Source organism: Scardinius erythrophthalmus, assembly GCF_964197995.2.
Source record: "Scardinius erythrophthalmus genome assembly, chromosome: 19".
Taxonomy (NCBI): Eukaryota; Metazoa; Chordata; class Actinopteri; order Cypriniformes; family Leuciscidae; genus Scardinius; species Scardinius erythrophthalmus.
In genome coordinates, this window is record NC_138239.1 from 23,491,117 (window position 1) to 23,517,384 (window position 26,268).

The following is a 26,268-nucleotide window of genomic DNA, read 5'->3' on the forward strand; positions in this document are numbered from 1 at the left end:
CTTTTAAATGGTAGTGTATGTATATATATATATAATGTATAAAGATCAAATAAATGCACGTTTTCAATATTTCAGCTTGGTTTCCCAAAATGAGCACTGATCCCACGGAACTGGTTGAAATTGTTGTCGAGGAGGCCACAGACGTAAAGAACACTGTCTCTAATTACCTCTCCAGTCTCTTTGCAGGGGACGAAGGTATTGTTCATTTATCAGCTCAAAAAATTTGATCTGTGTTTTTTGCCAACACAATTTTAATTTGTGTCATATTATGTCTTTTCCCCAGCTGGTGTTTCTGACATTAGCTTTGATCCCATGAAAGTTGTCACAGACACTGTTGAGGAGTTTACTGACAGGAGGGATATGTTGCTGGCCTACCTCTCAAACATGCTCATGGAAGACAAAGGTATCCATATTATTAAGTATATCACAATTATATGCTTGTATCTAAAAAATAAATTTCTCTTTAAATATCCCTATTGTTCTCTATTTCAGATGAAACGCCACAAGTAATAAGACGAAAAGGTTTGTGTCAGTATTTATTCACTTGTTGCTACACTATGAAACTTCGGCCTCTCTATTGCCATCTGTTCTGTTGAAACATAAAGTTGCATGTTGCATTACAAGGTTTCTTTGCTTTGACAATGGGTGAGTTCCCAGATGTCAACAAGACTTACTGTTTAAAAAAAAAAAAAAGTATATATATATGTATATGTATATGTATATATATAAATATATACATGTATGTATTTATTTATTTTTTTAAATCTTTTTTTATTTTTTTTAACAAACAATATTCCTAAATCTTCTCCAGGAGAATTTCTGCCACCTATGGAAAAAGGTTAGTAACTGCACATTATTTAATTTACATAAAAGCTATAGATTAACATCAAAACTAACTTTAGTACTCAAACCTGATCAATACTAAAACAGCATTGAAAAACTTAATAAACAGGACTTTTAATTTGGAAAGGAACGAGAGCATGTGAAAAGGTGTTTTTTATGTAACATTATGCAAGATCTTAAATTGACTAAAATTATATAGTTTCCTGACTCGTCGTCATCCCATATACATTCATCTTTATGCAGAGTTTTGTTATGTCTTACCATGTTTCCGTCCATTTATTGGAGCGTTTAGAAAACAGTGTTATAGGTTATGTAATATGGCGCATGAAAAGGTCCTGCATGACTGCATACAGGGATGATTGTCATTTTATATTTTCTGTCTGTACTATAGTGTGAATGTTAATGTCCTGCACTCTCTCTCACACAGTACTTCATATTATGTACTTTATATTATGTAAAAGTGCTTGCATATACTTTCTCGTGAATGTTTTAAAAGGAGGTGCATGACATATTTACCAAATACAAAAATAAAAAGATTTATGTCAAATGCATTTCTTGCTGTTTGATTTCCTGCCCCCTTCTTGCGGTGTAGTGCGACGTCTAACCTTCTGTGATACATTCGTCAGTTGATATTCACAAACATAAAGCATGTAGGAGTTCTTACCACCACAGGTATGGCACATGTTGCAGGAATATTGTGACACTCACAATATTAATGCCCTGAGATTTTAAGCTGAGGTTGTTGAAAGAAAGAATTTTCATTTGGAGTCGCTGCGCTGAACTCCTGAACTGAAAAAAATGTATACCTTAATGCAATGCAAGTCACGTTCAATAAAAGCGTCTAATGCATAAATCTAAATGTTAAAAAGAGTCACAAAATATAAGTATTGAGTTTTGAAGAAAGGGCTATAAATGGTTCAACTGAAGTTTTTTGTCAGGGTGCAACATGTGCTTACTGTCACAGTCATCAATGTGATGTAATGAGTGTAACCAAATGTCCAATCAGAACAACCTGTAATGTCTCGTACGTAAATTGCTAAATGTGTTTTTATCTGCAAATTGAACTCAATTCTGTCATAAACCTGAATTGAAAAATGACTTCATGAAACAGTTGCAGAAATACTAGGCAAAAAACAGGACCCTACCTATGCTGCCTACATTGCTATGAGATCCACGGTGAAGGAGACAGACAGCACTAAACAGGAAATGAAAGAGGTTGAGGAGGAACATGGTGAGGTGGAAGCTGCTGAAGATAAAACTAAAAAAGCTCAAGCTACCTTGGACGTTAGCGAAGAGGAAGAAACGGCTGAGGACCACCCTGATATCACAGTTGAAGACGCTGAAATGTCCACCTATGTCACGGAGGAGGGAAAAACTACTGGAACTGTTGAAGATATTGGAGATGTTACAGAGGTGGAACCTCCTGATATGCCAGATGTCATAGATGAGGAAACATCAACTGAAAAGATTGAAGATATCTCTGATTTTGCAGCGGATGAATCAACCGAAATCACCTCTGATGCTTTATATGTGAAGGACAGTGACGATATTTCAGATGTTGTTACAGTGGAGGAAGAAGTTACTGAAATGGTTGAAGATATTGGAGATGTTACAGAGGTGGAACCTCCTGATATGCCAGATGTCATAGATGAGGAAACAGCAACTGAAAAGATTGAAGATATCTCTGATTTTGCAGCGGATGAATCAACCAAAATTACCTCTGATGCTTTAGATGTGAAGGACAGTGACGATATTTCAGATGTTACAGATGTGAAAGACCTTGACGATACCTCAGATGTTGTTACAGAGGAAGAAGTTACTGAAACAGTTGAAGATATTGGAGATGTTACAGAGGTGGAACCTCCTGATATGCCAGATGTCATAGATGAGGAAACAGCAACTGAAAAGATTGAAGATATCTCTGATTTTGCAGCGGATGAATCAACCAAAATTACCTCTGATGCTTTAGATGTGAAGGACAGTGATGATATTTCAGATGTTGTTACAGAGGAGGAAACATCAACTGAAAAGATTGAAGATATCTCTGATTTTGCAGAGGATGAATCAACTGAAATAACCTCTGATGCTACAAATGTGACAGAAGACATTGATGATTCCTCAGATAATGCAGTTACAAAGGAGAGAGAAACAACTAAAGAACCAGCAATCAAAACAGCAGAAGATCGTTCTGATGTTACAAACAAAATTGAATCAGATAATACAGATGTAAAGGAAGTTTATGATGTCCCCAGTGTTCATCCCCAGGAGGATGAAGAATCTGAAATGGTTAAAGACACTTCTGACGTCATAGATGAGGAAGAAGAACCTGAAACAGATGAAAAAGAGGCACAAGAAGATCAGCCACCTGAATTGGCTGAAGCTACTCCAGATACCATAAGTTTGAAGGAAAAGGAGGAAATGGCAGAACCTGATGATCATGACAAAGTCAATGATAAGGTTGGTTTAGAAGTGAAAGCCAAGGAGGAGGATGCTGAAAAGAGTACAAAGGACATGGAGAATGAGGTAGATGAAGATGAGGTTGAGGTTTTAAAGGAGGAGATTGAAGAGTCTGATCAAACTATCACTGCTGGTGAAGATGACCATGATGACGAAGAGGAGCTTGTCCTTCTTACTGTCCAACACAATGTCACTTACAGAGATGATGAAAATAACAATAACAACGACAGGAAGAGAGATGTCACAAAAAGAGGCCTGAGCAGGAGAAAAAAATCTGAAAGCCATTCCATTGCATCAGACGACCAAGAAGCACACAAGGATCTTCATGAAGAGTCTGACAAAGGTATCGAACAATTTTGTATAATTAACAAATAGGAAAAAGTGATAGTTGATAGGTGGAAACCAATATCTCAGTAGATGACCTTAAAAACTAATTTTAAATCACTTACCAATGGAAAATTAATCACTAAAATAAACAGGATGTTCATTACTATTATTTTGTTTGTTTAAAAATCATTGTTAGCTGATATCCTAACTTATTTATATATATGCTTTCCTATTCCTCTTATAACTGCACCCTAAAATAATGTATTAACAGTTGTATAAATAACGTGATATTTAAAGGGAAAGGCTAGGTCTCCTAGAAATTAAAATTTTGTCATCATAAACTGACCCTCAAGTTTTTCCAAACCTGTATGAATTTATTTATTCTGCTGAACACAAAGGAAGATATTTTGAAGAATGTCAGTAACCAAACAGTTGGCGGTAGCAATTGACTTGCATAGTATTTTCCTTATAGTCAATGGGGCCCATCTACTGTTTGGTTCCTCATATTCTTCAAATTACCTTCCTTTGTGTTCAGCAGAAGAAAGAAACTCATACAGGTTTGGAACAAATTGAAGATGAGTAAATGATGACAGAATTTTCAGTTTTGTGTAAATATCCTTTTAAGATAATTGAAAAGTCATCAAAAGCAGCAAATTTACAATAGTTCTGGTCCAATAATTTGACTGGCCAAGCAGTGTTTAAAGTAATGTTTGAATTCTATGGTTCACATCATTGTAACTAAACTGTTTTTGTTGACCATACAAATTACATAGGTTTCCATAATGCATCTAAAAATATCAATTACTGTACTCTATTAACATTTTTTTCTTGAACACAACAGTTGCAAGCTATATGTCTGTATTTTGCAGTGATATTCAGTGCAATAGCGCTCTCTTGACTGTTTGATATTGCATATATTCTGAAAAACACTGTGTTATATCTAGTATCTTACAATTTTGGCTGAGAAGAACAACAAATTGATGGATGAAGATGAAGTTTCATTCACTGTTGCTTTTAGTTCACCTTTGTTTCTGGAAAGATACTTAAAAGAGGAGCAAAGCTGCTGGAGGATTCACTAACAGGCTCCATTGTTGTACATGGTTGATAGATAAATAGATCAAATCATTAGAAAAAATACAGTCTTGTTTATTAAGTATTGTGTAGAATATCTTTTTGTATTAAAGTGGATTAAAGCACACAAATGCATCTATAACTAAAAAAAAACTGCATATAATTATTACAAAGCTGTTTATTTTGCTTACCTAAATGGTTCCATGAAGATAATTAATTATTTAACTCATCCATTATACATTATTCATTTCATTTAGCCATCTAACGCAATAACATGGCTGACAACCACTTTGCTGCTTACAAGTACTATTAATGTTGACACACTTACAGTGCACTAATTCATGCACTAATTCTCATTGTTCATAAATCATATGGATGTTAAAAACATGTAACTCTCATTTAACATTTACTCGTGATTTCAGTTCTTGAACAAGTGAAAGAAGCCAAAGAGAAAAAAGCTAGAGAGGAGATATACAAAATCATTCAAGGTGAATGGTTTGTTGTTTTCTTCAGTGCTTGCACACCGTAACATATAGTGCTTGTGCAGAATGAAAACGGCAATTTATGAGAAAAATGTGACACATGATCTTTTCTTTTCTATTCCAGATTTGAGGGAAAAGAAGGGTGAAGGTGAAGAGGAAGAGCTAACACTACAACAAATAAACAAAACAGTTGAAAAAGTCAGGCAAAAAGAAAAAGAACATGACAAAAAGGAGATAGAAAAGGTTAAAAGAAAACAAAAATCCAAAGTGGACAAGACTCAAGAACCAACAGGTAAGACTGATAAAACATATTTAACTTATCTATTTCACTTCTCATATGTAAAAAGCTCAACATCCACATCTAGATTGTACACGAAGTCTAGATTCTGCTTCGATCAAGATGTACTCCAATAGAGTTGCTTTTTATAGATTAGATGTAAAACCCTGCACCTGTTCAAAAGATGATGTATTTGTACTATGTATATTATGTGTTCTAGAAAAGGACATCAAGAAAAAAATTGACAAAAAGGTCAAGGTGACTAAAGTGGATGAGGAACCCCCCCTAAAAAAGAAAAAATCGGGTACATAAATGATGTGCTAACACCAGTAGAATAGATAAATAAAGCTCTCTTTCTTCATTACACTGTCTGAGGGTTAATGTAACATTGGAAAAAAACAACAATATACATTGCATCTATAGCCCGTTTGGATATTTTCAATATTTGACCTTTTTTTATAATTATAGGATATATTGCTTCAGTAGTTTTTATAGAGAGCCTAAGTCCCTCCCCTTCCGGTCGACCACCATGGGACCTTATTTCGGAAAAATATTGTATGGTAGTCAATGGCGAGAGACAACAAATATTTTGATCTCGTTTGAATTGTGCCCTGATTTACACATATGATGTTTGTCAATTTAAAAGATACATTTTAAAGTCAAGAAAGTCGCAGCTTGATGTAAAACTGTTGAGGTATAAGACTGTGAAAATACGTAATTAGAAAGACTACAAACCCAGAAGGCGCACATGCGACGTCATACCTTTTCTCTCAATGAATGAAGCTAACTTTACTGAAGCTAATGTCTGTCATTTTTTCTATAGTCTTACGTTATAATCGTAACGTAACGCTGTCATGCCTGAGTGTTTTGAGACAGAATACACACATACGAGCAACGGATCTTGTGACGTACATAGTGCGAGACGAGAGATGTAGTTCATTGAGCGATTTTCACATAAAACTAAACGTTACTCTTCTGTTTTATGACAAACTGCGACTTTCTTGACTTTCATAATTACCTTTTAAATTGACAAACATCATATGTGTAGTTCAGGGCACAGTTCAGACGGAATAAAAAGATAAGTTATCTCTCGCCATTGACTTCCATTCATATTTTTTCCGAAATAAGGTCCCATGAGCCGGAAGCGGAGGGGCGGGACTTAGGCTCTCTATATGGAGTGTCATGATCATTTAATGTCACATTTAAGGCCAATTCACACTGCACAGACAAATGCTGACTAACACGGACAATCAGCAAATTACAGTTTGTCACTTCTCAGAAGTTCCAAGACCCAGCAAACACTGATTCAACATGTTCAGTCGGCAATCGACCGACCTTCGGCAACAGACGGCGATAGGGGTAAACACACTGGTCCGAAAAAAAACCAATGAAGTGTCTGTTGCCGTTGGTTAGCATCTGTTGGTTTAGTGTGAATTGCCCTTTACAAAGCCGTCTGATTCTAAAGACAAAACACCAAAAATGTTTACAAAATGTAATATTACAAAATTCTATATAATGTGTAATTTCATCTGCACAGGACCTGAGAAAAAGGTTAAACCAGCTAAGAAAGGTATTCAACGCATTCTGTGATTATTTTCAACACAACACAATCAATCCACTGTTTCTCTCATACCCTCATTCTGTTGTTGTCTATCAGATGATGTTACTAAGAAGATGGCCAAAACCAAAGGTAAAAAAGATTCAAAGCATCAGATATATAGTATTTCCATACCAGCCACTAACAGACAGTAACCAGGGGGTGACCTGAAAACTCAGTTCTAGTGGTTGAGAGATCTTTGCAGATCTGGGATGTGTTTTATGTGTATGTCTATAACTGCCAGTGCATCCACAACTGCATTAATATCTATTGTATCATAGATGTTGAGATTGCCAAGGACAAAACCAAAGCAGTCACTGTAAAGAAAGGTATGTAACTTATGTGGTAAGTGATTTTCTCTTTGGTTAAATTTAAATTAACAGGAAATCAATGTAAATGTTTATTTACAGAAGCTAAAGTGGCCAAAAAAGAGACCAAACCAGCACCATCTAAGAAAGGTATTGTGTTGTGTGTTCTTGCTTTACTAAACGCACATAAAGCAAATTCATAATTGAAGTACATTATGCACAGCGCACTACCATTGTACAGTTTGGGTTCAGTACGTTTTTTTTTTTTTTTTAAGAGATTAATACTTTAATTCAGCAAGGACGCATTAAATTGATCAAAAGTAACTAAAGAATTTTACCCAAAATTCTATTTCAAATTAATTCTGTTCTTTTGAACTTTCTATTCATCAGAGAATCCTGATCAAATGTATCTCAGTTCCTGTCTATATATATCTATAATACTGTCTAATACAACACCATATACAGTCATGTGTAAAAGAAAGGACACCCTTTTGAATTCTATGGTTTTATGTTTTAGGACATAATAAAAAATCATCTGGTCTTTAGCAGGTCTTAAAATGAGGTAAATACAACCTTAGATGAACAACAACACATGACATGTTACACCGTGTCATGGTTTATTTAACAAAAACTTGGCCAAAATGGAGAAGCCATGGGTGACAAACTAAGTACACCCTTACGGCTTCCATAGGAATAAAGAGGCTAAGTAGCAGTCAGGCGCTGCTAATCAAATGTCTTTGATTAATTGATCATCAGCAAGCGTGACCAACTCTATAAAAGCAGACGTTTTGGCAGTTGGCTGATCTGGAGCATTCAGGTGTGTGTTAACACAATGCCAAGGAGGAAAGACATCAGCAATGATCTTAGAGAAGCAAATGTTGCTGCCATCAATCTGAGAAGGGTTATACGGCCATTTCCAAACAATTTGAAGTCCATCATTCTACAGTAAAGAAGATTATTCACAAGTGGAAAACATTCAAGACAGTTGCCAGCCTTCCCAGGAGTGGACGTCCCAGCAAATTCACCCCAAGGTCTGACCGTGCAATGCTCACAGAAACTGCAAAAAAACCCAAGAGCTACATCTCAGACTCTACAGATCTCAGTTAACATGTGAAATGTTTAAGTTCATGGCAGTACAATTATAAAATGCGGAACAAGTATGGCATGTTTGGAAGGGTTGCCAGGAGAACGCTGCTCCTTTCTAAAAAGAACATGGCAGCACGGCTTAGGTTTGCAAAGTTGCATCTGAACAAATCTCAAGACTTCTGGAACAATGTCCTTTGGACAGACGAGACCAAAGTGGAGATGTCTGGCCATAATGCACAGCGCCAAGTTAGGCGAAAACTAAACACAGTATATCAGCACAAGCACCTCATAGCAACTGTCCATCACGCTGATGGAGGGGTGATGATTTTGGGCTTGTTTTGCAGCCACAGGACCTGGATACCTTACAGTCATTGGGTCGACCATAAACTTCTCTGTATACCAAAGTATTCTGAAGTCAAATGTGAGGCCATCTGTCCTAGAGCTACAGCTTGGGTCATGCAACAGGACAATGATCCCAAGAACAACAGCAAATCTACAACAGAATGGAACTGAAAAAGAAAAGATTCAAGGTGTTGCACTGGCCCATTCAAAGTCCAGACCTCAACCCAACTGAAATGTTGTGGCGGGACCTTTGGCGGGAGCTGTGCATAAACAAATGCCTGCAAACCTCGATGAACTGAAGCAACGTTGTAAAGAAGAGTGGGCCAAAATTCCTCCACAACGATGTGAGACTGATTCTGTCATATAGAAAATGATTACTTCAAGTGATCGATGCTAAAGGTGGTTCTAAAAGCAATTAATTCATAGGGTGTACTTAGTTTGTCACACATGGCTTCTCCATTTTGGCTTTATTTTTGTTAAATAAACCATGACACGGTGTAATAAGTCATGTTGTGTTGTTCATTTGAGGTTTTATTTGCCTAATTTTAAGACCTGCTAAAGACCAGATGATTATTTTATTATGTCCTGCATGATACATAAAACCATAGAATTTAAAAGGGTATACTTTTTCACATGACTGTGATTGCATTTAAAAAAAATCTTTTGTCTCCATTTCAGAGGTTGTTGTTTCTAAAGAAAAGGATAAAGCAGCCCCTGTAAAGAAAGGTATGATTCACATCCATATTCTATTTTTCATATTTGCTATAATTTAAATTCTCTTAATTGTTCTTCACTCATTTGCAGAGACTAAAGTCAAAAAGGAAAAGGCCAAAACAGCTCCTTCAAAGAAAGGTATCACAATGCACATCTAATGTCTCTCGTATGAAAACAGCTATTGCAATTTTGTATACTTTTTTTTTGTTAAAAAATAACGATGGTGCAGTTTTTAGAAAACTGACTGTTTTTTTTTTTGCTGTAAGCTTAATAACGTAATTATTTGCCACTCTTGTTTTTGTCTTTTGAAGAGGCTGAAGTTGTGAAGGAGAAACCTAAACCACATCCTGGAAAGAAAGGTATTTTCCAGTCTGAAGTATTCACGTATTTTATATTATAGTGATAAACTCTTATTAGTGACTTCATGGAATCATTAACCCAGAATGAGGTGTCTGGTATACATTTATGATTCATTTATGATATTTTTTTTTTTCAATTGTCAGAAAAATTAGCTTTGGCATTCTGCATAACATCATTTTGTGTTTCAACGAATAAAGTAAATAATATAGGTCGGAATGATGATTAAATGTTCATTTTTAGGGGAACTATTGCTTAGCAATCACTGTTATTGATGGTGTGCATGTTGATGATTCTTTGCTCAGACATCAGTATAAAATTTCACTTTTTCTTTCAAAAAACTAAAGATATCAAGGAAAAGGCAAAAGCAGCTCCTAAAGAAAAAGGTATGCTTGCCTTGTAAAAATCAAAAAGTTGATCATTTATAGTTAAAAATATTTTTTTGAATTAGAGATAACATATTTTGTCTGTTTAGTTGCTGATGCTGTCAAGGAAAAAGCTAAGCCAGTAAAGAAAGGTAGTTTTTTGTATGCATATGTATTTGTATGTTACCATATATAATGTTTTGCTTAAATGAACAGTTTGTTTCAAATGCTTCCCAGAACCTAAGGTCATTAAAGAAAAGGTCAAGCCTGCAACTTCAAAGAAAGGTATTAGGCTTGCATGTTCTTTTGTAAACATATTTTTGGCTGAAATGTGTCCTTTAAGGGTCAGAGATCATTTTCTGTATTTTGGGGTTGTTAAGCACGCTGTAACTTTCCTTATTCAATTTAAAAATCCATACGGGCTACATGGATGATACAAGCCAAAAAAAAAGTACATTTCTCTGGTAATACAATTGAAGATTCATTGAGACATATTGTCTTATTTCATATTACAGCTAAAGTTCCTAAGGAAAAAGCTAAACCTGTGAAGAAAGGTCTGTTTCTAATTCAACATTTTCTTGAGATCAGTTTTATTGTGTGATATAACATATGTCATGCAGTACTGCAACCTGAATTCACAAAAACAAAACTGTCAAAGCAAAAAGTGTGGTTATTTTTATTAAGCTTTGAAAAATGTTTGAAAAATATGCATTGAGCAAGTACATTTTTCACTTCTTTCATAAGCTGAACTCAAAGAAATGTTTTTTTATTCGCTTCTAGAAGCTGACGTTGCTGTAGAAAAAGTAAAACCAGCTCCCAAAAAGAAAGGTATGACATTCCACATACAATAGATGGCATTCAAAACTAAATGCAGTGTTTTTTAATGTGGCATAAACTGCTGTTGTTGATGAAATTACAGAACCAGAGTTGTCCAAAGTGAAGGCCAAACCAGAGCCCTCGAAGAAAGGTAACAAAACTAAAGCAAGGCCAATTCTTTTGAGAAGTGTTTTCATTCTCATTTATACATCACACACTCTTTCTTCACACTGTAGAGCCTGAGCTTCCAAAACCAGAACCATCAAAGAAAGATAGTGCTTTTGCAATGTGTAGTAAAATTGCAGCAAATATTTTTTTTCATTTATTTAGTTTCATATTTATTTCATTCAGATACTGCAGAAGTGAAAGAAAAAGCAATACCAGCTCAGGTTAAAAAAGGTATTCATGCTCTTATGTGATTAATTATTGCATTATCTACTATTTCAACTAACATTTGATTTTGAAGAGAACAAGACCTTAATGTATTGATAACCTTTAGCAGCTGAAGAGAAAGAAAAACCTGTCCTTATGAAAAAAGGTATGACTCCTGCTTTTAAATATCTTATATTAATAATATTTAAGAGACACATGTGCGTGTCTATGGTATAATGTGTTGTTTCAAATTGTTCCTACAGCCCTGCTCTTACGTATATTGATTCACACAAAAATATTATTTCTTTTGTTGGAATGTCGCTGTACATATATTTAAAAATTATGGATTCACAAAGATTGAAAGTTGAAGTTAAAGCTGAGACAATTGGTTTACCGTTACTTTGTTGCAGTCTTTCTTTGCTTCTCAGAAAAGTGTACTTTTTATTTTTTTATTGTAATATTTTCTGGTGTTTCTTGCAGGTGCTGAAAAAATTGAAGACAAAGCAAAACCAGCACCAGAAAAGAAAGGTGCTTGATTTTAGATAACTGTGAATTAAAGCTGTGGGTCTACTGAATTCAAAGCTTAACAAAACTTTAGTTTCAGAGGAACAGTACACATCAGCAAGTTTAAATGCTTTTCTCTTTCGTTGTTTGAATAATTTAGAGGCAAAAGCTCCCAAGGACAAAACTAAACCGGCACTTTTGAAGAAAGGTATGATGCACTTACTGTAACACAGCATTTCATTTAAAAGTCTTTTTTTTTTGTGACTGAGCCTGCGGACTCATTTTCAGATCCTGTTGTTTCTAAGGAGAAAGAAAAACCCCCAACTGCCAAGAAAGGTAAAGATGGAAAGATTTAATCTCATATATTGTACATAAAATTTATATTTATTAAATATACACCTGCATCATGTTCAGAAGAGAAGCCAACAACCATTCCTGTGAAAAAAGAACTTTTGTAATTTTCCTTTATTAAATTTAAGGATGCTTAACCCTTAGTTTTCCTTGAATTGTAGAGCCTGCAGTTGTAGATGAGAAAGTCAAACCGGTACCTTCAAAGAAAGGTAAAAACGCTTAAATATTGCTCAGAGGCAAAATATCCTGAAGATAGGACATCAATACCAAATAGTTAGGTTTTTTAATATTACTTTACTTTTTAAGGCATGCAATTATGATAATTTCAGATACTGAAGCAACTAAGGAGAAAATGAAACCAGCCCCAGTTAAGAAAGGTGCAGTTTGATTTTGTTTAAATTGTACCCCCCCCCCCCCCCCCCAATGTTTATATGATGCTAACTGCTAACATCCACTGATATACAGAGCCTGAGGTTTCCAAAGAAAAATCTATGCCAGAGCCTTCAAAGAAAGGTAAAATGAATGCAATAGGTTTTATCATTAAACATGCATATTATAAAATGGTTGTCACATCAGAAAAATGATTGAATCTTGCAGAGGTTGAAGAGAAGGTAAAGGTAAAACCAACACCTGCTAAAAAAGGTACAGTACTCTGTATTTAAAAACCTAAAAATGTATATAAAAATTATAATATATATAATGCATTATAAAAGTATTTTAATGCATTAATTATTCCTTGTAATGCACATTGTAATGCATTGAATGATGATGATGATGAATAATTGTAACCACAGTTATAATACATTATAATACTTATGTTACGCCTTTAGAAAGTATAATACATTCACACACATGGCAAACAAACAATTTCAGATGTATCAAGGAATCTGCAAATATTATAATGCATTTTAACTTTGGTTTAATTATGAAAAGGTATAATGCATTATAACGTACATTATGAGTACCTTTATAATGAATTATACATAAAGGCGTTAAGTAAAGTTTTACATTTTTTCCTTCTTAAAATGTGAGAGATAAGATTTGGATGTACAATCTCAACTGATACACTTATAGAGGATGAAGTTAACAAGGAGCCAGCTAAACTTGTGACTGTTGAGAAATATAGGCTTGTCGTTCAACAAGATATTATTTTCAGATTTCTTTAATAAGTTAATTAGAAAGATGCAACAGCCAAATTTAGTTTGCATATAATATTCGGTGAAGTTTTATTTGTTGGATTTACTTTATCTTTTATCTTGTTCAGATGAAGTTGTCAAAGAGAAGGAAAAAGTAGCTCCTGTAAAGAAAGGTACCACACTGTGTCCAGTTTAAACATGGCCCTTACTATATGGTTTTCACATATCATACTGCGTTTTACTATAAAGAAATAAATTCTCTCCTTGATATGTTTAGCGGCTGAAGAAATTAAAAAGGCAAAACCAGCTCCTCCAAAGAAAGGTACATTCCTTAAGTATTTGATATTCCTTAAAAGTATCATTTAAAATATATAATAAAAGTTATAATTATATAATAATAATAATAATGTAATATAATAATAATAATATGTTTAAATGTAAAATTTTGGCAAATTATATGGAGGGTAATAGTAAGAAATCCTGATAGTGTAATCAATTTCATAATATTGATTTTCTGAAATATTATCCTGTAAATCCTAATCCATTAAGATGAAGGTTCCTATAAAGAAAACTTTCTGAATATTTTATATTACTTAAGCATGTGCATTAGCTCTGCATAAATATTTTACCATGCGATTTGACTTGATTTTCAGAGCCTGAAATTATTAAAGAGAAGAAGAAATCTCCAAAGAAAGGTAATTAAATGCAAATGTGGAAAAAAACCACGTGTTCATTTTTTTTTATGTTACATTTATTTGACATTTTTAAAAGCTATTAAAGAAAGACCCAAACCTGCTTCTGTAAAGAAAGGTATTTATACTAGATAACAAGTGTTTGTTTCTTGCTAGTCACAAGTTAAAACTTTATCTGTTGATATCAAGAAAGAAGTGGTCTTTAATTATTAGTTTTATCTGAATATGAACACTTATTGTACATGAAACACCACACTGAATATGCTGTTGATTTTTCCATACATTCACAGAATCTAAAATTCCAAAAGAGAAAGCAAAACCTGAACCTTCCAAAAAAGGTTAATTGTCTGCATAGTTTTTTTTAAAGTGTTTTGTTTTAAGTGTAGTGTGTTTTTTAATATTCTAAATAATATATTCCATGTAATATATATTTCAGAGGCAGAAGTTGCCAAGGACAAACGTAAACCTGTCACTGTGAAGAAAGGTATGAATGAGTCTTTCATTACATTATAATTGCTATACAAGATTAAAAGACAACAGGAAATGTTAAACTGAACCTGGCAATCTGGGAAATTCTTTTGAAAAATTATTTAAATAATAAATTTTACAATGTAAAATAACAGTAACCATTAGATATTCAAGCAAATATAATCTTAGGATATTATATCTCGACATTTTGCAGAACCTGCTGTTGCAGTTGAAAAGGCAAAAGCAAAACCTGCACCAAAGAAAGGTAGACATATTCTCTGTAAGGGTCTTATGACACATTTTAAGGCAACTGCAAAGTTGTAACAATTTATTTCTAATCACAGTTCCCGAGCCTGAAGCTGCTATAAAGACATCTATGTATTTGCTCAACTGTTTGACAAGATTAAAACTGAAATATAATTCTGTTTTTTAGAGACTGAAATTACCAAAAAGAAAGCTAAACCAGAACCTCCAAAGAAAGGTATTACATTAGTATGCAGTATATGCTATGTTACATTTTGCAAAAATGTAAAAAAAATTCTAGACAACACTCATGCATGTCATATTCCAAGATTTTTATGTTTAATAAATCCCATATTTAACAGAACTTAAGATAACAAAAGAAAAACCCAAGCCAACAAAGAAAGGTACACAAATTTATTTGTGAGAATAATAACGTATTACAGTAAAGTAAACTATTACAATTTTAGGTGCTGTTCAAGGCAAGCAAATGTCTTCTACCCAGTTTTAAGATAATGCTAATATAATGTGCTTTCTTGATGTTTTCATCATCACAATGTAGTGGATAAAGTCACCAAGGAGAAAGCTAAACCAGCCCCTGAGAAAAAAGGTTTGATTTACAGTATTAGCAATCAATAATGCTACTGGAAACCATTTACTGTATTAAAAATATTTCTCATCATTGCCATTTCAGAGTCTAAAGTCATCAAGGAGAAAGCTAAACCAGTTCCTGTAAAGAAAGGTATGTGTATTAATCAACATTTTCCCCATGCAAAATATAAGAAAATTAATGCTAAAAGAAGAAAATATATCCCCTTCACTTTTATATTATCATATTGCAGAGGCTGTAGTCATCAAAGAGGTTAAACCAGCCCCTGAGAAGAAAGGTTTTCATTATTTTTATCATTATTTTAGCTTGATGTGTGCATTTATGCTTTTATAAAAAATAGCCAAGGACATTGAAACACAATGCTAAAGCATCATTGCCATTTCAGAGGCTGAAGTCATTAAGGAGAAAACAACTCCTGTAAAGAAAGGTATGGATGACAATGAAATCATCCTGCAAATGCTGTCGCTTTCCGCTGTATAATAATCCTTCATGACATAAATTAAAACTGTTTTATAGAGACTGAAGTTACTAAAAAAAAGGCACCTGAAACAAAAACCCAAATGTTTAAAATCATTTACCAAACACTTTACATATTTAATCAGCAGTTTGTTTAATTATTCAGAGAGAGACTTTATCCTTCTATTTCAGAAGTTGAAGCTGTATTGAAGTTGAATTGCTTGACATTATTGAAAGTGAAATAACTGTCTGTTTTGTAGAGCCTGATGTTTTCAAAGAGAAACCAGCACCTCCAAAGAAAGGTATTTCCTTTATCAACATTTGCAACAGTGAATACTAGATTAGACCGAATCTCATACAGATATTTTTACATTACAAGTTTTTCTTAAAAACATTATTCACCTTGTAACCCTTACAGTCGAGGTTCTGAAGGAAAAGGCAAAACCAGTTCCTGAGAAGGAAGGTATAGCTTTAAATAGAAAAGCACTTTTATTTACTATGGTACACTGAATCAATTATGAAATAACATATCTGCAAAGGCTGTTATGACTGACCTTTCAATTAATGCTCTGTTTTCCAGCACCCGAAATAACTAAAGAAAAACCAAAGCCAAAACCAAAGAAAGGTTTGTTAATTTGTAATGTTTATGCGAAACATTTTCCCCAGCCAGCTTTAAGACAAAAGCTAATGCTTAAATTATTTTGTTATAATAATTGTAGAGGCTGAAGCCATCAAGGAGAAAGCTAAACCAGCCCCTGAGAAGAAAGGTTTATTTACTTTAACAATTAAAATATTATTATCATTATCCTGTGCACAAATGATAATGCTAAATTGACTTTTTCTATATATTTTGATCATTTTAGAGGCTGAAGTCATTAAGAAGAAAACTAAACCAGCCCCTGAGAAGAAAGGTAAGAATTACTATTTTTATCCATTTTATGCATGCTTCTTTCAGTTTCCGCTAATCCCATTTTCTTATTTACAATCTCTAAATGTTATGATTTTCAGAGGCTGAAGTCATCAAGGAGAAGGTTAAACCAGCTCCTGTAAAGAAAGGTATAGATGTGAATGAGATGATCATATATTTTTGATTTATACTGCATGATGATCATTCATCACGTGATACTGTCTCATAGAGCCTGAAGCTGCTAAAGAAAAGGCACCTGAACCAAAACCAGAACCCATTAAAAAAGGTGTTGATATGCTAAAGTTTTTTAAAATCAGCAATTTTGAATGCTTGCCTTACAAATATTTTCATATAAGCTTTTAGAAACCAATATCAATCTAACTTGTGATATCTTTCCAGTTGAGGTTCTAAAGGAAAAGGAAAAAACAGTCCCTGAAAAGAAAGGTACATATCGAGTTTATCTGTTAATTCAAAATCACTTTTACTAATTATGTAATGCAGTGCCTTGATTTTATCTGTACATCTGCAAATTGTAAAGTTAAACCTTCGTGTTTTGCAGCAGCACCGGAAATAACCAAAGAAAAACTCAAGCCTGTACCAAAGAAGGGTAACCTATTTCAATATTAGTGTGAATAATGCTTAAAACGGCTTTACCACTGGCCTTTTGTAAGGTAATTCAAATTTTTTGCATTTATTTGATTATTTTTTACATTTTAGAGGCTGAAGTCATTAAAGAGAAAGCTAAACCAGCCCCTGTGAAGAAAGGTTTGACTCACTGTATTAAGAATTAAATGACTATTTTCTTTAACAACATGATACAACTAAACATAAAAAAATCTAAATATGTTTTGCATTATCATGATCTTAGAGGCTGAAGTCATTAAGGAAAAAGTTAAACCAACCCCTGAGAAAAAAGGTGAGTTCATGTTAATATTTTTATCTAGACAAATTCGAAAGATAATATTTCAAATAGGCTATCTTTTACAATCCCCACATTGCCATTCCAGAGGTTGAAGTCAAGGAGAAAGCAAAACCAGCTCCTGCAAAGAAAGGTATGGATGTCAATAAATGCTTTTGTCTAATAATTATTCATATCATTAAAATTACTTTCTTGTGGAACTTATGTTTCATGACTTTTGTTTCTATAAATATTTTATATTTTCACATATTTCAGAAGCTGAAGTCATTAAAGAAAAATCCAAACCAGCCCCTGAGAAGAAAGGTTTGGATATGAATTATTATTCATCACATGAAACAATAATGTATCCTAAAATAGTAGTAGTACTTTAGTATATTTATATCTTTTACCAGCCAGCCAGTGTATTCATATAACAAATTAAAACTAAAAATTCATTTCATCTATCCTATCATTTTTTTATACTTTATTTTGTGTTTTAATGTATTGAAAGTACCCAGATTTTCGCCAAGCTAGTTTAGAATAATGTTCCTTTTTTCCCTAAATGTTTTTATATTATAACAGCTAAATCAGCCCATTAGAAAAATTAACCTTTCCACAAGAAGATTATAAAGATGATAAATATTTTAAAACCTCTAAATATTTTTACATCATTGCCATTTCAGAGGCTGAAGTCATCAAGAAGAAAACAGCTCCTGTAAAGAAAGGTATAGATATCAATGAAGGTTAACGTTTTCTTTTAGCTAGTTTTTAAGAGAACACTGATCTTTTGTTTTTTAATGCAAAATAGAATAGAACTGGTTTGTCTTCATATTTTGTATTATCATCATTGCAGAGGCTGAAGTCGTCAAAGAGAAAGCTAAACCAGCCCCTGAGAAGAAAGGTTTGACTTACTATGATAATATTTAAAATGTTTCCTCCTAGCAAAATGTAATATTATACAAAATGATTTCTTTGGCTTCCTCTAAGTATTATTATATGATGGTCATCATTTCAGAGGCTGAAGTTGTCAAGGAGAAAGCTAAACCAGCCCCTGAGAAGAAAGGTAAGAGTTACCATTAACTTGGCATCATGAGTGATTTCACTTTTTGGTATCATAAATGTTAAGATAATGCAAAGAAGACATTTACAATCTCTAAAGATTTTAAACCATTCTCATTTTTGAAGCTGAAGTCATCAAGGAGAAAGTTAAACCAGCTCCTGTGAAGAAAGGTGAATGAAATTAAATCATATCCTGCATATGCTGTCGCTTTCCGCTGTATGATCAATCATATCAGATCAATTTTAAACTGTTTTTATAGAGCCTGAAGTTCCTAAAGAGAAAGCTAAACCAGTCCCTGAGAAGAAAGGTTTGACTTACTTGTGTTGATTGATGATTTGTCATTATCAAAATGTTATTCTTTCTCTAAACATATTTGTAATGTTATCATTTCAGAGGCTGAAATCATCAAGGAGAAAGTTAAACCAGCTCCTGTAAAGAAAGGTATGGATGTCAAATAAAACATCCTGCTTATACTGTTGTTTATCACTGTATGATGTTTATTCATAACACAACACAATGCTGTTTTATAGAGCCTGAAATTTCTAAAGAAAAGGCACCTGAAACAACAAAGAAAGGTATTCATATACTGCACAGTTTTTGTCTGTATATTCCATATGATAGAAACAAATCATATTTTTTTGTTGTCATCCCTTTTAGTCGAGGTTGCAAAAGAAAAGGCGAAACCAGTCCTTGAAATAAAAGGTTAAGCATCTAGTTCAAAATTCACTTTTGTATCTTATATGATCTCTTGATTTGATTTGACAAAGAACATTATGATAAATTATGTCATGAGAGAAAATGCAACAAATGTCTGCTTTTTTCTTTTTTTTTTTTTTTTTTACTTTAAACTCTTCTTTGCTTTGCAGAACCTAAGATAATAAAAGAAAAACCCAAGCCAACACCAAAGAAAGGTATGCTTACTTGCATTCATTTGTGAAAATATTGACAATTTCTGTTTTCCTTTTGCTTTCACTTCATGTTATGCCATACAAATGTAGAGGCTGAAGTCATCAAGGAGAAAGCTAAACCAGCCCCTGAGAAGAAAGGTTTGATTTACTGTGTTACCTATGAAATTAATACAATTCCTAAGCAAAATAAAATGTTAAAATGTTTTATATTATCAACATTTTAGAGGCTGAAGTCAAGGAAAAAGCTAAACCAGCCACTGAGAAGAAAGGTAAAAGTTATAATTGCATGTGTGCTTTCACCTAAACTAAACAATCCAGTTGATATTTTGCCAAAAAAATAATATATACAGTATACACTACCATTCAAATGTTTAGTTAGATCAGTAAGATTTTTAAAAGAAGACTTTTCTGCTTACTGAAGCTGCATTTATTTGACCTAAATTACAGCAAAAAACAGTAATAGTGTCAAATATTTTTTCAATTTAAAATAACTTTTTTTTATTTGAATATATTTTAAAATGCAATTTATTCCTGTGATATCAAAGCTGAATTTTTAGCATCATTGCTCCAGTCTTCAGTGTCACATGATCCGTCAGAAATCATTCTGATTTGCTGATTTAGTGCTTGAAAAACATTTATTATTATGATCAATGTTGAAAACAGGTGTGTACACTTTAAACTTTTTAGGATTTAAAACTTTTAAACGATAAAAAATATATATATATATATATATATATATATATATATATATATGTCTGTGTATGTTTTCTAAATATTTTTACATGATTACCTTTTTCAGAGGCTGCAGTCATCAAGGAGAAAGTTAAACCAGCTCCTGTAAAGAAAGGTATGGATGGAATTACTGATTTTGACATTATTATGATCATTTATCACATGCAAAAAAAAAAAAAAAAAAAAAAAATTTTTATATACTCTGAAGTTTCTAAAGAAAAAGCTCCTGAACCGAAACCCAAAAGAGGTTAGTTTCTTCTAGAACATTGTAAATCTAATCATCGCAACAACAAAACATTTTTTGCAGAAAAGCTTAATTGTTTGACACTATGAAACTGAAATATTCTTATTTTTTTATGTTTTGTAGAGCCTGAAGCTGTCAAAGAAAAAGCTAAACCAGCCCCTAAGTTGAAAGGTTTGGTTTCCTGTGCTAACAATCAAGATAACAATATGCATAAATGTTATATTACACTACTATAATGTTTAAATGTTTTTATTTTATCAACATTTTAGAGGTTGAAGTCATCAAGGAAAAAGCCAAACCAATCCCTAAGAAAAAAGGTAGAATATAATTTCATGTGTGCTTAAACCCCTAAGTTAAAGATCAAATTCATGTTTTCTCACAAAAAAGAAAAGATATCATTTTTCTAAATATTCTCACATAATTTCCTTTCAGAGGCTGAAGTCATCAAGGAGAAAGTTAAACCAGCTCCTGTAAAAAAAGGTATACATTGAATTAAATAATCTGCTTATATTGTTGTTTTAATAATGTATGATGATCATTTATCACACCAAACCGTACGATTTTATAGAGCCGAAGGTTCCTAAAGACAAGGCACCTGAACCTGCAAAGAGAGGTATTATATGTGTGTGCAATTTTGAATACTTGAATGTCATATATGTTTTCATTTAGTAAGTTTTGCTCTGAAACATCCTTATTTATCTTCTATTCCCTTTCAGTTAAAGTTCCAAAGGAAAAGACAAAACTAGTCTCTAAAGAAAAAGGTACGCATCTAGTATATGACCTAATATTGCTGATTTATCAGCACCGTAGCAAATGTTGACAAGTGTGACTTGCTTGCTTTGCTAAAATTACCAATATGTTTATTACATGATATTTGAAAACTTACATGTTAACTTACATTACACAACATTACATATGCTATTTAAAGTTAAAGTTCTAAAGTTAAACTCTCATGTTTTTCAGTACCTGATCAAACTAAAGACAAACCAAAGCCAGCACCAAAGAAAGGTACTCCAATTTATCAATAAGAATAAGGCCAAAAAAGTCCCCGGTCAGTTTTAAGATCATGCTAATGCTTTTATATAATCATTTCATTTTAGAAGCTGAAGTCGTCAAAGAAAAAGTTAAACCAGCCCCTGTGAAAAAAGGTTTAATTTACTGTTTTATCTGTTCATTTTACTTTATTTGTAAGAAAAATACAAAAAAATTGCTAATGAAATTATTTTCCCCACAAAATAATTTTACATTATTTTCTTTTCAGAGGCTGAAGTTAAAGAGAAAGTTAAACCAGCCTCTGAGAAGAAAGGTAAGAGTTGCTTTTTTTTTTCAATGTGCAAATCTTTTTCCCCCCTGTGTTAAAGATGAAGTTAAGATTCATAAATGTAAGATTTTTTACAGTCTCTAAATATTATCATTGCTATTTCAGAGGCTGAAGTCATCAAGATGAAAGTTAAACCAGCTCCTGTAAAGAAAGGTACCGTATGGATGAATCACAATGTGTACTGTTGCTTTCCCACTGTATAGTAATTCAAGTATCACATGGAAAAAAAATACTGTTTTATAGAGTCTGAAGTTTCCAAAGGAAAGGCCCCTGAACCAAAACCAAAAAGAGGTGAGTTATTTTAATCCCAAAACAAGCAGATAATATGTACTTTAAAGAAAACAAAAAAATTCACAGTAAACAAAATTATCTTTTCAGAGCCTGAAGTCAAGGAGAAAGCTAAACCAGCCCCTGAGAAGAAAGGTAAAAACTAATTTGTTGTTGTTGTTGTTTTTTTTTACATTGTGTGCTTTTATTCAGTGTTAAGGATAAATCTAAGATTCTATTCTTATGAATTGAAGATATTTTACAATCTCTATATAATATCATTGCCATATCAGAGGCTGAAGTCATCAAGGAGAAAGTTAAACCAGCTCCTGTAAAGAAAGGTATGGATGTTAATGAAATCACTGTGTGTAATGTTGCCTTCCCGCTGTATAGTGATTCAAGTATCACATGAAAAAATACTGTTTTATAGAGCCTGAGGTTTCTAAAGAAAAGACTCCTGAACCAAAACCCAAAAGAGGTGAGTTTTTTTTCTAAACACAAGCAGATAATATGCGTTTTAATGTAACTGTGTAAATTGAGTTGTACTTTAATACTCTATTATGTATTTAGTTACCTCTAAATATGTAAACATTTTCACAATTTCAGAAGCTGGAGTCGCCAAAGAGAAAGTAAAACCAGCCCCTGAGAAGAAAGGTTTGATTTACTTTAAAATGTAATAAAAAAAAATTATTTAGGAAAATATAAGATCATGCTAAAAAACCTTTTTATTTAATATTATCAACATTTTAGAAGCTGAAATCATCAAGGAGAGACCTAAGCCGGCTCATGAGAAGAAAGGTAAGAGTTACGGTTATTGTGGCTTTCTGTGTGCTTTCATTCTGAAGATAAAGACAAAACTCAAATTTACTCAAATTCCATGATGATGATAATTTTTTCATTATTTCTAAGCTCATGTAAAGAAAGGTATAGACATCAATGAAATTGTTCTGTGTATGTTGTTTTCCGCTGTGTGATTGTTATTATTATATTAATGAATTAAAACTTTTATAGAGCTTAAGTTGTGAAAGAAAAGGCACCTGAACTGGCCCCAAATATTTTAGAGATTTCCAGAGATTACATGGCAAAAATGAGAAAAAAGTATTTAACTCAGCATTTCAAAGGCTAAGTTGTTAGACTTCATTGTTAGGCATGTTTGAAACTGAAATATCTACCTGATACTCTAAAATGTATCAAAGTTAAGCCCTCATGTCTTGCAGCTCCTGAGTCAATCAAAGAAAAGCCAAAGCCTGCACCAAAGAAAGGTAGGAATTTATTTTTGAAAAACAATGTCAAAAAATATTTCTGTTTTGGATGGTTTTAAGATAATGCTAATGCTTTAAATATTTTATATTATCATAATTTTAGAGGCTGAAGTCATCAAAGAGAAAGCTAAACCAGCACCTGTGAAGAAAGGTTTGATTTACTTTTAAAAAATAAGAAGACATTTTTCATTACATTTCAAAAGAAAATTTAAGATCATGCTAATAATCTTTTTATTTAATATTATCAACACTTCAGAGGCTGAAATCATCAAGAAGAAACCTAAGCCAGCTCTTGAGAAGAAAGGTAAGGGTTACTTAACATAGCTTGATGTGTGATTTCTAGTTAAAGACCAAGCTCAAATTTACTCATTCTCTAAATATTTTTGATATTTTAGAAGCTGAAGTCATCAAAAAGAAAGTTAAACCAGCTCCTGTAAAAAAAGGTATGGATATCAATGAAATCCTGCATGTGCTGTTGTTTTTATGATTTATGATGATTACTCATTACATGAATTAAAACCTGAAGTTGCTGAAGTACCAAAAAAAGGTGAGATTTCCCCATGGTAAAAATGAGGGTAATGTGCATGCTTGAAACTGAAATATCTGCCTGATATTCAAAAATATCAGTTAAACCCTAATATTTTGCAGCACCTGAGATAACTAAAGAAAAGCCAAAGCCAGCAACAAAGAAAGGTAGAGCAGTTTATATTTGAAAAATGTCTAGGTTACGTATGTAACCCTGGTTCCCTGAGAAGGGGAATGAGATGGCACGTCTGATATTGGCACTAATTATAAAAGGTATAATTATAAAAGGGTGCCTGTAATACACGTCATCAAATCTTTTGTCTGATGGAGATCTGCAGGCAAGCCATAGACATGGCAACGAAATACTATAAAAAAGTGACTCAGCTATGTCAGCTTCTTTTACCTTGACAAAGCCCTTAGGGAGTAGCCGACCAAAAGGAGACCAAAGGACCTTCGATATTCCCACTACTTCCAGGGGGAGAATGCAACACTCAACTTCATCAGAACAGATGCAAGTACGAGAGCGACATAATATAATTGCCAAAGACACTCGCCATGAAAAGTCAACCCCTAGGGAAACTGCAAGGGAGCTCCAGGTCTACTTAAATACCCTAGAGCAATTAGGGGAGAGTGCTCACGCCATGCTTCTACTTCTCATACACAGGAAAGGGAGGAAAATGAGAGCAGGGTATAACACAGTGTGCTCAGTAACTCTCATTACTCTGACTCTAAACCCCAAGGGAGCCACAGGGGAGTTTAGGCCCTAATTAAAGACCCCAGAACACTGGGGGGGAGCAGCTCATACCCTGCCTAGAGTAAAGGCACTCTACCTAAGACCCGCTATAGCTAGTGCGTCGTCTTTTTCTTTGAGCTCTAGACCATAGTATGTGACAGATAACAAGGAGGGAAGCACCGTTGACAAACTTCCTCTGCTTGTTAGCATTGCCTACATAACTCTATTAATGTAGCATCAACCCTTAGGGCCATCCATAGGGGAGATATGTCCCAGACAAGAGAAAGGCAGTCTGCTGCTTCTTTATTTTGCCAATAACTCTCATTCAGCATGCACCAACCCCAAGGAGGCCGCAGGGGAGTTTATATAAAAACCCAAGTACACTGAAGGAGAGCAGCTCAACCCTGACTTGCATATAGGCACTTCTCCAGTACAAGCTATAGCTAGCATTTTACTCCAGTGAAAACTATAGCATGCAATAGATAACCAGGAGGGATGCCCCTTAGGCAGTCTACCTCTGCTTGTCAGGTTCTTGAACCTGGGTCATACTAGAGAGGCCTATAAATCACCCATTCATAGGGGACCATACATCCTAATTCAAGACCCAACAGTAGTTGGGAAGGGAGATGAACGAAGTAGAGGGAATCTAACTGTTCACAGAAAAAAATATGGAAAAAAGATAGATTCATGGTTTTTGAGAATCGATATTGAATCGACCACATTTTGTAAAAACGATTGAATCGAAAAATCGATTTTTTTGCCCAGCCCTATTTTTGAGAGCCAAGCACGCTTGCTTCATTGGCAAGGCGGGAGCCTCCAGAAGGATGCAGCACCAGGGGAGAGATGGCTTGCAAGCAGCTCTCCAACAAATTCGTCCATTATCTCGACATCTCAATATGGAGATCTAGGAGGAATAAAAAGGCTCACCAATTTATTTTTGGGACAGCGGAGGAGTCAAGCATAGGTGGAGCTTTCCACAGCAAACGCATCACAAAGAATGCATTCAACTCCCTTAAGAGCCGAATGTGCTCCGTACAAACACTATAATCTTATCATTCTATCGAGAATCAACCGAGAATGCATTGCCATGAGTGCCTCCTCCCTCTCCCTTGTGCAGACTCTAGATTCCTATCCACCGGGAGAGAATCAAACAAGAACAGAGCTTCTTACCGTGAATGCATCATAATGAGTGCATCCAGTTCCCTCAGGAGTCAAACACACTCCAAAAGAGTGTTATCTAAAGGCCAATTCACACCACACCGACAAGACGGCAACAGACACTTCATAGAGTTTTGTAAGATCAGTGTGTTACCCTTATCGGAGTTTGTTGGCATCTGTCGGAGTTTGCTTTCGCCAATTGAACATACTTACTCGGGATTAGAATGTCTGATAAGTTACGCACTGTAATGTGGGGACTGACGGCATTGGTCTGCGACTTTCGGTGCAGTGTTTACACGCACATACAAACAAGAGGCTCCTGAAAACAAAAAAGCTGATGTTGTGTATTACAAGCGTTTTTTATACTTACGGGCACTCTGCT

At 33.8% G+C, this 26,268-nt stretch overlaps 1 protein-coding gene across 21 annotated transcripts in view; it reads left to right on the forward strand.

The window, feature by feature from the left end:
- LOC308679578 (uncharacterized protein) overlaps positions 1–26,268 on the forward strand; it is a 38,934-nt gene that overhangs the window by 4,360 nt on the left and 8,306 nt on the right. For 2 of the 21 annotated variants that reach the window (XM_081347084.1, XM_081347089.1), the window contains exons 9-96: positions 76–195; positions 284–403; positions 493–522; positions 812–838; positions 1,955–3,643; positions 5,121–5,186; positions 5,305–5,472; positions 5,678–5,761; positions 6,995–7,027; positions 7,115–7,147; positions 7,336–7,383; positions 7,465–7,512; positions 9,469–9,516; positions 9,595–9,642; positions 9,816–9,863; positions 10,209–10,247; positions 10,337–10,378; positions 10,464–10,511; positions 10,742–10,780; positions 11,007–11,054; positions 11,146–11,193; positions 11,394–11,441; positions 11,542–11,580; positions 11,895–11,942; positions 12,079–12,126; positions 12,207–12,254; positions 12,431–12,478; positions 12,599–12,646; positions 12,735–12,782; positions 12,867–12,911; positions 13,534–13,578; positions 13,683–13,727; positions 14,059–14,100; positions 14,388–14,435; positions 14,534–14,581; positions 14,780–14,830; positions 14,999–15,046; positions 15,171–15,212; positions 15,368–15,415; positions 15,500–15,547; positions 15,648–15,692; positions 15,801–15,842; positions 16,132–16,173; positions 16,290–16,334; positions 16,452–16,496; positions 16,591–16,638; positions 16,735–16,782; positions 16,880–16,927; positions 17,008–17,064; positions 17,178–17,222; positions 17,338–17,385; positions 17,496–17,543; positions 17,647–17,694; positions 17,786–17,830; positions 17,953–18,000; positions 18,360–18,401; positions 18,530–18,577; positions 18,692–18,739; positions 18,862–18,906; positions 18,996–19,043; positions 19,130–19,177; positions 19,267–19,311; positions 19,394–19,438; positions 19,603–19,647; positions 19,735–19,782; positions 19,869–19,913; positions 20,444–20,491; positions 20,585–20,623; positions 20,744–20,791; positions 20,890–20,937; positions 21,053–21,100; positions 21,189–21,233; positions 21,337–21,381; positions 21,584–21,628; positions 21,721–21,768; positions 21,882–21,926; positions 22,047–22,094; positions 22,185–22,232; positions 22,320–22,364; positions 22,463–22,549; positions 22,639–22,686; positions 22,815–22,862; positions 22,959–23,006; positions 23,426–23,470; positions 23,574–23,621; positions 23,727–23,774; positions 23,866–23,913; positions 24,119–24,163. In XM_081347084.1, the coding sequence (XP_081203210.1) occupies positions 76–195; positions 284–403; positions 493–522; positions 812–838; positions 1,955–3,643; positions 5,121–5,186; positions 5,305–5,472; positions 5,678–5,761; positions 6,995–7,027; positions 7,115–7,147; positions 7,336–7,383; positions 7,465–7,512; positions 9,469–9,516; positions 9,595–9,642; positions 9,816–9,863; positions 10,209–10,247; positions 10,337–10,378; positions 10,464–10,511; positions 10,742–10,780; positions 11,007–11,054; positions 11,146–11,193; positions 11,394–11,441; positions 11,542–11,580; positions 11,895–11,942; positions 12,079–12,126; positions 12,207–12,254; positions 12,431–12,478; positions 12,599–12,646; positions 12,735–12,782; positions 12,867–12,911; positions 13,534–13,578; positions 13,683–13,727; positions 14,059–14,100; positions 14,388–14,435; positions 14,534–14,581; positions 14,780–14,830; positions 14,999–15,046; positions 15,171–15,212; positions 15,368–15,415; positions 15,500–15,547; positions 15,648–15,692; positions 15,801–15,842; positions 16,132–16,173; positions 16,290–16,334; positions 16,452–16,496; positions 16,591–16,638; positions 16,735–16,782; positions 16,880–16,927; positions 17,008–17,064; positions 17,178–17,222; positions 17,338–17,385; positions 17,496–17,543; positions 17,647–17,694; positions 17,786–17,830; positions 17,953–18,000; positions 18,360–18,401; positions 18,530–18,577; positions 18,692–18,739; positions 18,862–18,906; positions 18,996–19,043; positions 19,130–19,177; positions 19,267–19,311; positions 19,394–19,438; positions 19,603–19,647; positions 19,735–19,782; positions 19,869–19,913; positions 20,444–20,491; positions 20,585–20,623; positions 20,744–20,791; positions 20,890–20,937; positions 21,053–21,100; positions 21,189–21,233; positions 21,337–21,381; positions 21,584–21,628; positions 21,721–21,768; positions 21,882–21,926; positions 22,047–22,094; positions 22,185–22,232; positions 22,320–22,364; positions 22,463–22,549; positions 22,639–22,686; positions 22,815–22,862; positions 22,959–23,006; positions 23,426–23,470; positions 23,574–23,621; positions 23,727–23,774; positions 23,866–23,913; positions 24,119–24,163 (6,033 nt within the window). The remainder of the gene's footprint in view (positions 1–75; positions 196–283; positions 404–492; positions 523–811; positions 839–1,954; positions 3,644–5,120; positions 5,187–5,304; positions 5,473–5,677; positions 5,762–6,994; positions 7,028–7,114; positions 7,148–7,335; positions 7,384–7,464; positions 7,513–9,468; positions 9,517–9,594; positions 9,643–9,815; positions 9,864–10,208; positions 10,248–10,336; positions 10,379–10,463; positions 10,512–10,741; positions 10,781–11,006; positions 11,055–11,145; positions 11,194–11,393; positions 11,442–11,541; positions 11,581–11,894; positions 11,943–12,078; positions 12,127–12,206; positions 12,255–12,430; positions 12,479–12,598; positions 12,647–12,734; positions 12,783–12,866; positions 12,912–13,533; positions 13,579–13,682; positions 13,728–14,058; positions 14,101–14,387; positions 14,436–14,533; positions 14,582–14,779; positions 14,831–14,998; positions 15,047–15,170; positions 15,213–15,367; positions 15,416–15,499; positions 15,548–15,647; positions 15,693–15,800; positions 15,843–16,131; positions 16,174–16,289; positions 16,335–16,451; positions 16,497–16,590; positions 16,639–16,734; positions 16,783–16,879; positions 16,928–17,007; positions 17,065–17,177; positions 17,223–17,337; positions 17,386–17,495; positions 17,544–17,646; positions 17,695–17,785; positions 17,831–17,952; positions 18,001–18,359; positions 18,402–18,529; positions 18,578–18,691; positions 18,740–18,861; positions 18,907–18,995; positions 19,044–19,129; positions 19,178–19,266; positions 19,312–19,393; positions 19,439–19,602; positions 19,648–19,734; positions 19,783–19,868; positions 19,914–20,443; positions 20,492–20,584; positions 20,624–20,743; positions 20,792–20,889; positions 20,938–21,052; positions 21,101–21,188; positions 21,234–21,336; positions 21,382–21,583; positions 21,629–21,720; positions 21,769–21,881; positions 21,927–22,046; positions 22,095–22,184; positions 22,233–22,319; positions 22,365–22,462; positions 22,550–22,638; positions 22,687–22,814; positions 22,863–22,958; positions 23,007–23,425; positions 23,471–23,573; positions 23,622–23,726; positions 23,775–23,865; positions 23,914–24,118; positions 24,164–26,268) is intronic. The other 19 variants (XM_081347100.1, XM_081347098.1, XM_081347095.1 and 16 more) reach the window with 19 other exon arrangements.